The 13,633-nt window shown below is 42.9% G+C and overlaps 1 protein-coding gene across 1 annotated transcript in view; it reads left to right on the top strand.

Annotated features, from left to right (window-relative positions):
- The first annotated feature begins 771 nt into the window (after positions 1 to 771).
- Positions 772 to 13,633, top strand: part of LOC307079261 (microphthalmia-associated transcription factor-like) — a 24,104-nt gene continuing 11,242 nt past the window's right edge. Inside the window, exons 1-2 of the mRNA XM_079741475.1 lie at positions 772 to 913; positions 10,306 to 10,636. Coding sequence (XP_079597601.1) covers positions 810 to 913; positions 10,306 to 10,636 — 435 coding nt within the window. The 5' untranslated portion in view covers positions 772 to 809. The remainder of the gene's footprint in view (positions 914 to 10,305; positions 10,637 to 13,633) is intronic.

The following is a 13,633-nucleotide window of genomic DNA, read 5'->3' as shown; positions in this document are numbered from 1 at the left end:
GGTTGCCCAGTCATAACTTAGATCAAGAGGTCGGTTTGTGTGTGACTTTGAAACATAAAAAAGCCACACCTATCGGGAAATTTGCAGGACTTTACCTCTTCCGTTTTCATATAACTCAGATGAAACTTCAAGGGAGAGTGGGCACAAGCAAAGCCCAGAAAATGTTTTAGCCAATGGAAGACCTGCTGACACTGACAGTTCTCTGGCGTTATGTCGTCTGATAGAGGACCCTGCATTGTAGCGCTATCTCGGTTTGTCGCACTACAATTTCCGGTCTCTTACTTCTTATGAGGTGTTTACGCCAGTTCACAGTCCGTGGAGCAAGAATATGAATAACACAACACGAAGGATGACAGCAGAAGAAAGGAGAATAATATGGAGTTTTTAGAAACATTAAAAAAAGTAATATATCTGAAACATTTAACGGAAACGGATATACGTCTATCAAAAGTCCCGCCCTCATTTTGCCACCAAACCCATGTAACTGAAAGTCCCACCCTCTCCCTCACCATAACTCTAATTCGGGGCATCCCGTTCGAAGGTGTTCCACCGTGAGACGGTAACGCCTTGGGACGAGGATACAAGTCATGGTTATTGTAGTTTCTCCCAGCCTACATCCCACTTTAAATCGGGCTCGTGTCTGCCCTACAGAACTACAGAATTTTGTGCGGCGTTTGCGCTCGAGGTTTGGACTCGGGCGGTTGGCGTACAGCGGCTGGTGGTACTGTGCGTGTAACAGCTGACCGTACAGCGGTGGACATACCGCTCGTCTCTGTTTATCAGCGTCTAAAACACAGACAGCTGTAACTATGCAATCGGAATCGGGAATAGTTCCCGACTTCGAAGTCGGAGAGGAGTTTCAGGAGGAACCAAAAACGTATTACGAATTGAAGAGTCAGCCCTTGAAAAACAGGTCAGTTCTCTGCCCGTGGACAGTTATTTCCCACCATGGTGAAGCGGTGTTGATATTGTGCAGATACTTAAATAGTCATGGACCTACTTTAAACGTTGTCTAAGGTTGACTAAAGGTGACCACCGGATCCCCATTGATGTGGTGGAAGTGGGACCGTCCTAGTTCAGCGGTTATCTGCCTCCTCTCCTTACGGTTATTCCTGAAGTTATGCAACGTTGTCACTTGGGTGTTGTCTTGTCAACATTAACTTCAAATATTAGCCCACAGGCGTACTATGTATTGGTTTGTTTTGAGATTAGAAGCATATGGAAACAGTGCTGCTGCCTGCCATGCAGCCCTAATGGTCCTAATGTTTGACACCGCCTTCCCAACTTGTTAACTCTGCACCGCTTCTCTTAACATGGCTGATGAGTTGTGACATATCGTCTAATTTGCAAAACAATTACTTTTGCCGCCCGAAATAGCACATGAAAGCAGGCGTATGACAGTAAAAGGGAATTTAACCAGGATGCAAAAGTGTGTCCGTATATATAATAGCTCATCCTAATGATCAAGGTGGTGAAACGATGCGTTTCATTTAATAACAACAATATAACATAGAGCATATAGGCCTACAGTAGAGCATTCATATTTATTATTATAAACATGTCTTGTAAAGTGTATATTATAGAGAAATAACTCAGTTTTAAATAGGCTGATACATACAACACATTTTGATTTGACTGCAAAAACGATTACAAATGATAGCATTGTTTTCAAAATATTTAATAGGATTTAAGTAACCGGGCCAAATTGAGCATTTTCACCACTTACCGTGAACGGCTGATGCATTTACCATAGTGTATTGTGCTCAGGAATCCGTAAAAGGATAGTATTGCGGGTTATAGGTTGACCTGGGTTGCACACATTTGTGTCTATGAACATTGTATTAAAGTAGCAGGGGATACTGAATAGCAGGTAAACTCTACCACTGTTACGATGCTCTTTTGGAGGGAGGAGTATCACTCTGGATCAGGCAATAATGAAAGTTATGGCACAAAAAACCAAGAGGAAAGGTGTGTGTGTGTGTGTGTGTGTGTGTGTGTGTGTGGGGGGGGGGTGTAGTAGTATACGGTTTTTGCATGTTTTTGACTAAATTCAGAGTTTTTCAACAACTATTCATACCTTGTTATGCAGTCTTTTACAAGGATAAACATGTGAATCTGTCAAATCCAGTTGATGTTGTAAAACAGATTGCCCGTTATGTTAATGATAAGCACAATGTTGCTTATCATAGCAATAAGTAAGCAGACGTTTATTCTACAAATAATATTATTACCACTTGTTTTTATTGCTTGTATGATTCCAGTTTAGTTTAATGTTTGTGGAATTGTAAAGGATAGAGACCGATATATATATATATAGAGAGAGAGCGAGAGAGAGATGGACAGGGAGGTAAAGAGAGGGCACAGTGTTCCTCTGTGTCCAGACAGAGCTGTTATTGCCGACCCTGGGCAGACACCAGCAACAAAATACCAACATCTTACTGGATGGTGGTGGTATTTTGTCGCTTAGAGTTTTTCTATTTGTCTCTCCTCTTCTGTAAAAAAAAATACACCTGAATGACCAGTACAGGATTAACTGGCAATGTTATGAAATCTTTTAAAGCCTTTAAGCTAATAGTTCAATTGTAAACTAATTGTCTTCCTCTGTGAAATTTGATTGGATCCAGATCTAATGCCAGCTGGATATATTGTCTTGGGGACATTCTGCGTCTCGGTCCCTACTGCAGGAGGAACATTCCCTTTATAATTGATATGGCCTAGCGTCACGTGCGCTGTGGTGAATCTGAAAATGGTGGTTGTTGAAGGCTTTCAGCTTCCTTTTAAAGTTTAAAGTGCATGAAGAGAGCAATGTCAAAATAAGCTATGATTTGAAAGTAGAAGATGTTTAGTGACTTAATTTAAGAGCATGAGTGTATAAATATTGGCAAATGGCAACTCATTTCGGGCTGATATGTCACATCCTCTTTCATATGGACTGGAGAGCGATTTTGACTCAAAGTGACGTAGAGGATGTGCCAGACTTTGTGCTTAATATAGAGGTTAGACAGCCTGTGAAACCAGCCTTCTATGCAGTGTGAATTAGCAGCACAAATTTAGCATGGGATGCGATGTATCGAAAGTGTGAGTTTTAGGATTGCATCTTTTTTTGTTCATTATTGTAATACCCGACCCAGCGAAAAATTCAGAGGATGAACAATATTTGAGATCATACTGAATATCTTATCAACTTCAGTTATGATACTGTTGTGATAATTGTTGACTGGTGTAAATTGAGTATATTTTGCAATTTGAATAAAAAGTTTTTCATTTTGGTTTTTCTAGCCAAGTGAAGGACAGATTTGAATTTATCACCCACCAACAAAAAGTGAGCATAGGATGTGGGCTAAGTCAAACAATAAGACGTTTGATAATAATAATAATGGTAATAATCAGAACATATTATTTATTTATGGGTTGCTTATAATGAGCAACTCCTATGGCATGCCGTGAATAATTGACTGCTGTAGATTCACACATACATATTCACACAGATTCACTCCGCTCAGGGGGAAAAGTGATAATTAGAGCGTACAATGACGTAGTGGAAGATTTCCAAGCTTTGGGATTGTGACGCTCCAAAGGCCTTCAATGTAACTTTATTCAGTCTTGATTTCTGCAAAATTCTTGGTCCTGCCACTTCCTTTTGTCCAACCCTGCTCTCCTCATCAGTTCAGTTATTTGCCTCATCTTTAGTGGTTGCATGATGGTTAAACCTCAACATCAACCTCAAATTCATATTCAATCAGGACTTTTCCCATAAATCGTGCTATCAAATGAGGTTATTAATCACAGTCATCCATAAATAGCCTCGGATACAGAGGTGTCTCCTCATTGGCCAAAGCAAGTGCTCTGTTGGGGACACTCTGTGCCTGTCGGATGAATATAAAGATTTATACCAAAGAAAAGTACACACACACACACACACACACACACACACACACACACACACACACACACACAAAGCACGCACACACACAAACAGCACGCAGACACACATACAGCATGCACACACACACACACACACACACACACACACACACGCACACACGCACACACACATACGGTAAGCACACACGTTGAGTGACACAGACAGGTGTGTTTGTTGTTTTGGATGTCCTCAGAACCCCCAGAAGCATCAACAGCTCAAGTGTTTGCTTGTACGTTCCACATTAAAATATATCCTGTTAATCGAATCGGTTTTATTGTAAATAGGGAGAATTCAATCCAACTTCAACCGCTGGGTCAAATGACGGAAGTTAGCTCGCGTTTGTGAAAAGCTGGTTCAACTGTAAACCAGCCAATAAACTTATGGAGGACACAAAATCTAATTAGAGATCCAGCAAGGCCGCAATATCCCAGCTAGCCAGGCCTGCCCCAAAACATTCCTCTTGAAGGATTAAAGATCAAAACATTGTTCATTCTCCAGTGTCATGATAAGCTTATTTTATTTATACTTATGTTTGGATTAATACAGTCTGAAAGGTTACCTGTTACCTACTCTGCCCTTGTTTCTTTTGAACTTTGCAGACTTTTCTAGAAAATATTAATATAACTACAAATATCAACAGAATATTTGCGAAGGAAGTCGTGATGTGATAAATTATGAGCTGGGTTAAGTGGTTGGGTCTGTGTGTGTGTATGTTTGGGTCTGTGTGTTTGTATGTGTGTGTGTGTGTGTGTGTGTGTGTGTTTGTGTGTGTACCATAGTGTGTGTTTGTGTGTGTGTGTACCATAGTGTGTGTTTGTGGGTGCACCGTAGTTTGTTTTTGTGTGTGCATGTATTTGTGTGCATGTATGTTTGTATGTGTGTGTGTCTGTGTGTGTGTATGTTTGGGTCTGTGTGTGTGTGTGTGTATGTTTGGGTCTGTGTGTGTGTGTGTGTACCATAGTGTGTGTTTGTGGGTGCACCATAGTGTGTGTTTGTGTGTGCATGTATGTGTGTGCATGTATGTTTGTGTTTGTATGTGTGTGTGTGTGTGTGTGTGTGTGTGTGTGTGTGCCTTATGCAGCCAGTGGCGGTGTCAGGATGCTCAGGAGTTATTAACAGGTCAAAGTACAGAGCTATATTTCTATAGGCGCCATAGTACCATTGGCCACCAATGGAACAGTAGTCCAGCAGAAAAACACTACTGGAGAATGTAGTTTAGTACATCTCCAGGGAACGATTAGTAAGTAAGCAAGAACTGGTATTGACCCATTGGGGCCCTCGCCACGTCTATCTCTGGTTGTGTGTTTAGCTTTGTTTGTATGGTGTTTATTGACGCCAGGACGCGTTCTTTCCTTGTAGCCGTCGGCAATACATGCTGCAATAGCGTCGGTGAGAAGATGACTGTAAACAAAATTGCGCCCCCAAGTGTTGAACACTGAAACGCTATCTTTACATTTACATTTTTTATCTGGAATATTTATAACTTATAGAAAATGATGCCCTAAATAGTTTCGGTGACTTTCGGTGACCGATTCACAGGACTTTTGTCCTGTGAATCGGTCAATAAAATAGTTGAATTTTTATTACGTTTGTGTTCTGTACACGGATATGCCATTTGTGGAAGTTTGATATCGAAATTGACTCGAGGGATTTCACCGATTTTTAAAAAAATATATATAGTACCTGCGACCTAAGATTGACTATTTATTTCAAATGCATGTCATGCACATTTTAGTTTGAAAGGAGTTTTTCATCAGGCCTACTCCTCTGAGCCCTGAATAAGGGCTCTTTTATGTAAAGTTTAAACCCCCTCTTGGCCCTTCCAGTTTGCGTGTAGTTAGGGCCACTGCACAATTCTAACAAAATTTAAAATTAATGCAATTATTATGTCCAATATTGTGATTGCGAGTGTTTATTGCAATTAACCGATTACTTATAAATTAATATTATTTTCTACTGGATTTTTATTGTTGATCATTTATTTTATGTAACGGGTGTATGAATTCAGATTAATCTATATTCATATTATTATTTAAATTATATATTTGGAATAAATGAATTGCGACCTTTCATGATTAGCTAATTGCAGAGGCAAAAATCAAGCTTTTTATCAATATGCAATGAATGGTGCAGCCCCCTAGCTGTAGTTGTATACAGTGTCTAGGGACTGGGACAGGTCCGCTGGGGCTGGGGCTGGGCCGCTCTGCCCCCTCCCCTGACGCTCTGTGAGGCGAGCGGAGACTCCAGCAGCCTGAGCTTCGGAGTCTCCCCCTAGTGGCGCACGGGGAGCACTGCACTACAGCCAAACAGCCGTTATGACTTTAAGCCCTCTCCAAGGGCAGGTGGTGCACCTTGGGGGTGGGTGGGGAAACAAACTTGGAGGCCATGCCCGTTTGCAGACCCTGCTCGCTCTACTGTGTGTGAGTATCATCTGAACTCAGGGGGAGTGTCTTTTGAGTATGGAATAATGGGTTATTTTTTCACGCATGTGTGAGTTTAGTGTGTGCGTGAAGGACGCACACCATGACCGGTGTTCATGGTGTGGTGATCTGCAGGTGTTCAAAGCCAGTATTCAAAGATTTCTCTGCAGATTAGTTGCTGGTTGACAGTTATTTTTGTTTTGGACAGTATTTTAACCATTTGGGTTTTAAGCAAATGCATGAATGTAAACCTAGATCGCTCTGAGGAAAGCTTGTGTAACAAGTGTGGAAGATACTCTTGTTTGGAATCTGCAAGAAGAACAATAGAAGAAACTTATAGCATTACTGTAGCTATGAGGATTTTATTGTGAAGGAAAGTATTGTGCCACAGTTAACGATTCCACGTGACCACTAAAGCACTACTGCTGATGGATTGTGATCAAGATCATGAGTTTTGTTACTTGCAATCATTTGCAGACAAAAAAGTGTTATTTAATTCTACTACTACAATATGCACAATGTGGTTTCTGGGTCCAGCAGAGGTCTGTGATGGATATAGGAACATTCTGGTTGAAGTATTTGTTGATGATCTCACCTATGGTGCTTCTGACCCGTGGGTCCCTATGGGAGCAGCGGACATTACCAGACAACGTGCCCGAGGCAGTGAGTTATTGGGCAAAGTCAGTCAAATCATGGGTTGGTTGGTGGGAAGGGGAGTGGGGTTTGGCTTTTCAAGACTGTGTGGCCATTGTTTTCTTTTTTTTCTTTCCCATGCACACACAAACACAAGGGGCCGTGTGCCAAACACGCACACACACACACACACACACACACAGTGGAGAAGGCACAAAAGATCTTTTTATGTGCTTTGGTGGTCTAGTTTGGTATTAAAAAAAGCTCCTCAGGCTATGAATTGTGCGATAGTAGTACTCTGCTATCGGCTTTGGTTCCTTCGAAAGCTAGACATTCAGACAGACACTCACACACATGCACACACACACACAAACACACACACACACACGCACACACACACTCACACACACACACACACGTACACGCACAGGTATTCGGCATGATAGCTGTCATGGTGATGGATGGACAGTGACGAAGCCAAGCTTAGCCCCAAGACATACAAACATGATACCGGATAGTCACATCATAATAAAACCTACCAGAATAATCAGTACGGTATGCAGTAGGTCTCTCTCTCTCTGTCTCTCTCTCTCTCTCTCTCTCTCTCTCTCCCTCTCTCTTGCTCCCCCCCCCCCCCCCCCCCCCACAGTCCTAACATGGCTCTATCTATATTTCAACATGTCTTCTGCCCTCCTCTTCCCATTTCAAACAAAGCTGTGGAGTGGTAATGGACTCATTTTATCAACGAGAGAAACAAGGGGCTGGTGGCTGGGGAGCGACCAGTTGCAGATGTTACCCTAGTAACTCTACACAGATATAGCCCTACACAGATATAACTACACAGATATACCCTACAAAGATATAACTCTACACAGATATAACTACACAGATATAACCCTACACAGATATAACTAGATATAACTTCAAAGATATTACTACACAGATATACCCTACAAAGATATAACCCTACACAGATATAACTACACAGATAAAGCCCAACACAGATATAATTAAACAGATAAGGCCCTACACAGATATAACTACACAGATATAACCCTACACAGATATAACTACACACATAATTACACAGATATAACCCGACACAGATATAACCCTACACAGGTATAACCCTACACAGATATAGCCCTCCACAGATATAACCCTACACAGATATAACTACACAGATATAACTATAGACAAGTATAACTCTACACAGTCTATTTCAAAGAAACAGTCAGCAGCAGCACGTTTCTGGCCTGACTCATTCAGAGTCAGGAATGACCAACCAACCTGTTCCAGGAATCATGGATCATGGCACGTTGAATGTCGTTTTATAGCCTTAAATCGGCTGGCTAGAGAAATCTTTGGGGAGTCATGAGTTATCATGAGCCTTCTGGAGCGGTCTACAGGGGGCGCTGTTGAGATATAATTCAGATAGGAGTGAAAACACAACTTTTGGTAGAGCAGGCTCCTTGGCCCTCTGATATTTAGGCATTTTTGGTGTATTCGTTCTTTGTTGGTTTCAGCATATTTGAAGACATTGATTCAGTATTTTTATTCAATGCTTTATAAATGACACAATTCATTATAAATCACAATATATTATGTATATTTATACAACTATCATCAACGATAGTGTAAAATCCTATCTGTAACAACTACAGCCTGGTTGTGCTCTTAAAAGCTAAACGTAACCTCAAACAGAATGGATGTCTGAGCTCTGTGGAAATGTATGATGGCCGTCGTCTCTAAAGGTTTCCAAAATGGTAGCGGGTCGGGTTGTGTGTTTCAATGGAATATCTGGTGTGTGTATGACAAGTCTGTTCACACCTTCCAGACATGCTTTTGACAAATCTGTTTCCCCAACACGATGACTCTGACTGTTCCAGTGCTTTTGAAAAAAACAGAATGTGATAAAAAAATGTAAACCTTTATTTTAGGTCACAGTTAACTGTGAAATAATAAGTAATTGGGGAAATAGATTTTGGTGTTGAGAGAGAGAGAGAGACAAAAGAAGCATAGAATATATTCATCGGTTGGATTAAATAAAATCTTGATCTGTGCTTTTCTCTCCCCTTTTCTTTTCAACCACACATTCTTGTTTCTGAACAGAGCTGAGAGATTATGATGTTGGACAATGAGATTATATGCAGTAAAGTGGAATTATGGTATGCAGAGGAAAAGAAGAGGAGGTGGTGGTGATGGGGTGTGTTTGTGCATGCGTGTGTGTCTGTGTGTGTGTCTGTGTGTGTGCATGTGTGTTTGTGTGGGTATGCATCCGTGAGTGTGTGTGTGTGTGTGTGCATGCATGTCTGTGTGTGTGTGGGTGTGTATGTGAGTGTGTGTGTGTGTGTGTGTCCGTGCATATTAGTGTGTGTCGGGGGTGGGGCTCTTTATCAGACAACCACTGCAGCGTAGACTTGAGTTTGCCAGTGTTTGACTGCACCGGGCTAATTAGTGCGATTATTGCACAGCTGGATTGGCTGGCCGCTGTAGTTTGTGAGTTCTATCAAAAGGTTCACTTAGTGTAGAGAAGAAGGGCTCATCGTGCAGACAACTTCTGCTTCAGCGGTGACGCTCTATTTTAGGAGCGCAGGGTCTAGTCTGGGGAGCCGGCGTCTAATTTTAAAGGGAACTGTGAAAACAGAAACAAATGTGTGTTCCCTTTTCCCTCTGAAGCTCTTTCTCTTGCCAGTCGGTTCCTTCCGTTGGTCCTTTGAGATTACTATTTCCGGGGTCTTTGTTCCTCAGATATTTGGATGGGGGTTTATCTTGTCTGAGGAAAGTTGCGGTGAAGATTTTCCGCACATTGCTGTAGTTTTAGTCTTTTTGAAATAGTATGTTACGCGCTGTGCCTGTATTTTATTTCCCTGCACGAAGGCGGCCTCTCCCACCGAAAAGAACTGTACCTTTGTGCAATTATTTAAACTTTACTTTTTCTGCTGGGCCTGTTCCCCTGATGACCTCTCTGTCCTCCCACAAATTATGGTGTTTACTAACCCTGCTGGTTACACTAGCCTTGCCTAGTTTCAATATTTACTATTCCACATCTCCATATCTCTCTCTCTCTCTCTCCCTCTCTCTCTCTCTCTCTCTCTCTCTCTCTCTCTCTCTCTCTCTCTCTCAGCCTTTCTCTCTCTCTCTCTCTCTCTCAGCCTTTCTCTCTATCTCTCTCTCTCGGTTCCGCTCACGCCCTTAACACCACACTCTTTACCTTCGAACAACAATGAGACACTAACCTGGAGTGTGTCTGTGTATGCGTGTGTCCGTGTGTGTCCGTGTGTGTCCGTGTGTGTGTGTGTGTGCGTGCGTGTGTGTCCACCTCAGCCCATCCGACCAGCATGGCTCCACCAAGCCTCCGCTGGGCTCCTCAGCTGTGACGTCCCGGATCCTGCTCCGCCAGCAGCTGATGCGGGAGCAGCTTCAGGAACAGGAGCGCCGCGAGCACCAGAGGCAGCAGCAGAGACAGCACCAGCAGCACCAGCAGCACCAGCAGCACCAGCAGCTCCACCAGCACCGCCAGCAGCAGCACCAACAGCAGGCCCTGCGGTACCCGCAGCCCAGCCCGGCCGCCACCGGCACCCAGACGCCCGCCATCGACGTCAGCACGCCGGCCAGCCTACCCCCCGCTGGCCCGCTCCCCATGGAGGTGCTCAAGGTAAGCACGTCCGTACTCTGGAGATCTGATCTGACATCTGATCTGGGATCTGATCTGGGATCTGATGTGGGATCCAGGATGGTTTCTTTCTTCCCTGAAGTCAGTGATGTAATTTTGTGTTGTGTGTGTGTGTGTGTGTGTGTGTATGTGTGTGTGTGTAGCTACACTTGTCTTCAGCAGTAGCACTGTTTTTTGTTACATTAATATCTTATTTGTGTATATTTTCTGAGTGAAGTATGTGCGTATCTATTTCTCTTGTAACCCTTGCGGTCATTCAAAAGGCTTCAGGCTCTGTGTTCAGCCAGCTGTGGATGTGCACCGTGATGGTCGCTGACCAGTCCAGGGAACAGGCAGCTTGTGTAGGGTTGGCCAGCTCAGGGACTCCTCGACACGGTTTAACCAGCAGTTGCGAGTTGCTAAACAACCTGCTCTAATTTATGAACTACTACTGCTTTTGTGGAAGTAGCAGTAATAGTATTATTAAGTGTAGTAGTAGTAGTAGTAGTAGTAGTTGTAGTAAATTATTTAATGAAAAGGTTGCCAGAGTTGCCATAATATATGAGCAAGGACTGCAGTGTACACTATGTTATTTAGTGTGCGCAAAATAAAACTATTAATTATTTCCTGCTCAGGAAAGTTGTTTCCAAACTTTGCCAAGCAGTCGGGAGAGGTTGGTCCTACTATGATGAGGCATGATGAAAACAGTGAGTGAATGAGGTGTGTTAAACGGCGTATATGGGGATTATCTTCCCTGAGAGAATTCCTCTTTAATGCACGCTGTGCCTCCAGCCGTTTGGATTTAGCCATCTTTAATCCTATTTGCTCAGCTACGTTCACATCTTTTCATAGCTTTGATTCCCTGGCGGTCAGAGGAACCAGCAACTGTTACAATTTTTTCAGTTCCAAACGAGAAGTCATATTACTGGGCAACTTCACGTCTCATGAGAATACCATTTAAAAACACAATTTGGTAAGTTTCATATTTTCGCTATTGCTTCAATCTTAAAATATCTTTGACTCTCTCTAAGAAACTTGTGCACAAGAACCTCGTAATGTGCGCTCAAGTTCAGTTGAGAATAATGCGGCTCTGTTTTGTGTTATTGCTGATTTTTATTGAATGCTAGCCTTTATATGAGGGATGTCGCATTGGTTTTCATGGAAAATATCAAGCAAGCTCAACCAATAGATTTCTGTGGTTTATGTCTATAGATATGATATATGATATTATATCATATGATGACGTTTACGAGCAGGGGCTTTGGCAGGCCAAGTGCTCTCTACCTGTGGTTCTGTTGTATACCGTGCTGATACCTTTCACCATGGGGGCTCCTGGAGGGAGGAGCTGGTGGTGGAGGTACATGTATATGTATATCTATATCTATATATAGATATACATATATATATATAGATATAGATATATACCATTACCTTGATATGTATATATTGTATTGTTAATACATTACAAAGACATTTTTGGGGATTTTGCTGTTTTTGTCCACTTCCGTTGTGCGAATTAGGTGTTATCATGAGTTTCTCTTAAAATACGCCCAAGGGAATAGACATCCCAAAAGTGGACATCTGCATATTGAACTATTCAGGGGTCACAATGCAACACGATCCCAGTAGGATCTCGTCAACACAGTCACAAAAAATGTTAGGGAAAAATATAAAATACCATTATTATGACTTATTCTGGGCATTAACATTGGGGATGTGGGTTCATGATGCAGTGGGGATGTGGGTTCATGATGCAGTGGGAATGTGGGTTCATGATGCAGGTGGAATGTGGGTTCATGATGCAGTGGAAATGTGAGCTCATGATGCAGTGGGAATGTGGGTTCATGATGCAGTGGGAATGTGGGTTCATGATGCAGTGGGAATGTGGGTTCATGATGCAGTGGGAATGTGGGTTCATGATGCAGTGGGGCTGTGGGTTCATGATGCAGTGGGAGTGTGGGTTCATGATGCAGTGGGAATGTGGGTTCATGATGCAGTGGGAATGTGGGTTCATGATGCAGTGGGAATGTGGGTTCATGATGCAGTGGGAGTGTGGGTTCATGATGCAGTGGGAATGTGGGTTCATGATGCAGTGGGAATGTGGGTTCATGATGCAGTGGGAATGTGGGTTCATGATGCAGTGGGGATGTGGGTTCATGATGCAGTGGGAATGTGGGTTCATGATGCAGTGGGGATGTGGGTTCATGATGCAGTGGGGATGTGGGTTCATAATGCAGTGGGGCTGTGGGTTCATGATGCCGTGTGAGTTCATGATGCATTAGGGGTCTGAGTTCATGATGCATTAGGGGTCTGAGTTCATGATGCAGTGTGGCTGTGGGTTCATGATGTAGTGGAGGTGTGAGTTCATGATTTCTGGGCTCTGCTTTGGTCGGGCGACCATTACCTTGAACCGTGTGAGGCAGAGGCCAGTGGTGGAGGGAAAATATATCAATTGAAACCATTGCAATCCTAATGCAGCATAAACATTACTCTCCATAATCTACAACCCTTTGAGAGGTTTAGAAACCCCCTACCACACACACACTCACACACACACACACACACACACACACACACACACACACACACACACACACACAAACTCCTCCAAAAGAAGTAATCAACCCTTGTTGTACAATACAGCATTATAAGAGCTATGTTATTTTCTATGATTTGGCCCAGCCTGACAGACATTGTTCATTGACTGAAGCCCACCAACTGAAAAAATAAGAAAAAAAAGGGCGTTCTGTCCTGGCACTGTTGATCAGGGGGCTAGGGTGGCTGGGTGATGGTGGGGTAACCTGCTCCTCTGTCTGTGGATAGATTAGGCTCAGGGGGTACCAGGCGGAGCTGCCGGACCTCAGAAGTGCAAACATGAAGCTCAGATGAGTTTATCTAAAGACTGATTGGACCCTTAATTAACCAAGTGACCTCTGACCTTGCAAGGAATAAGTAAAGGGATCAGTTTGGGGATCAGGACAAAAGCGAGTCCAGAACTTA

This window comes from Pollachius pollachius (assembly GCF_949987615.1).
Source record: "Pollachius pollachius genome assembly, chromosome: 8".
Taxonomy (NCBI): domain Eukaryota; kingdom Metazoa; phylum Chordata; class Actinopteri; order Gadiformes; family Gadidae; genus Pollachius; species Pollachius pollachius.
Note: the sequence above shows the minus strand (reverse complement) of the source record. Positions and strands in the feature narration are given on the sequence as shown.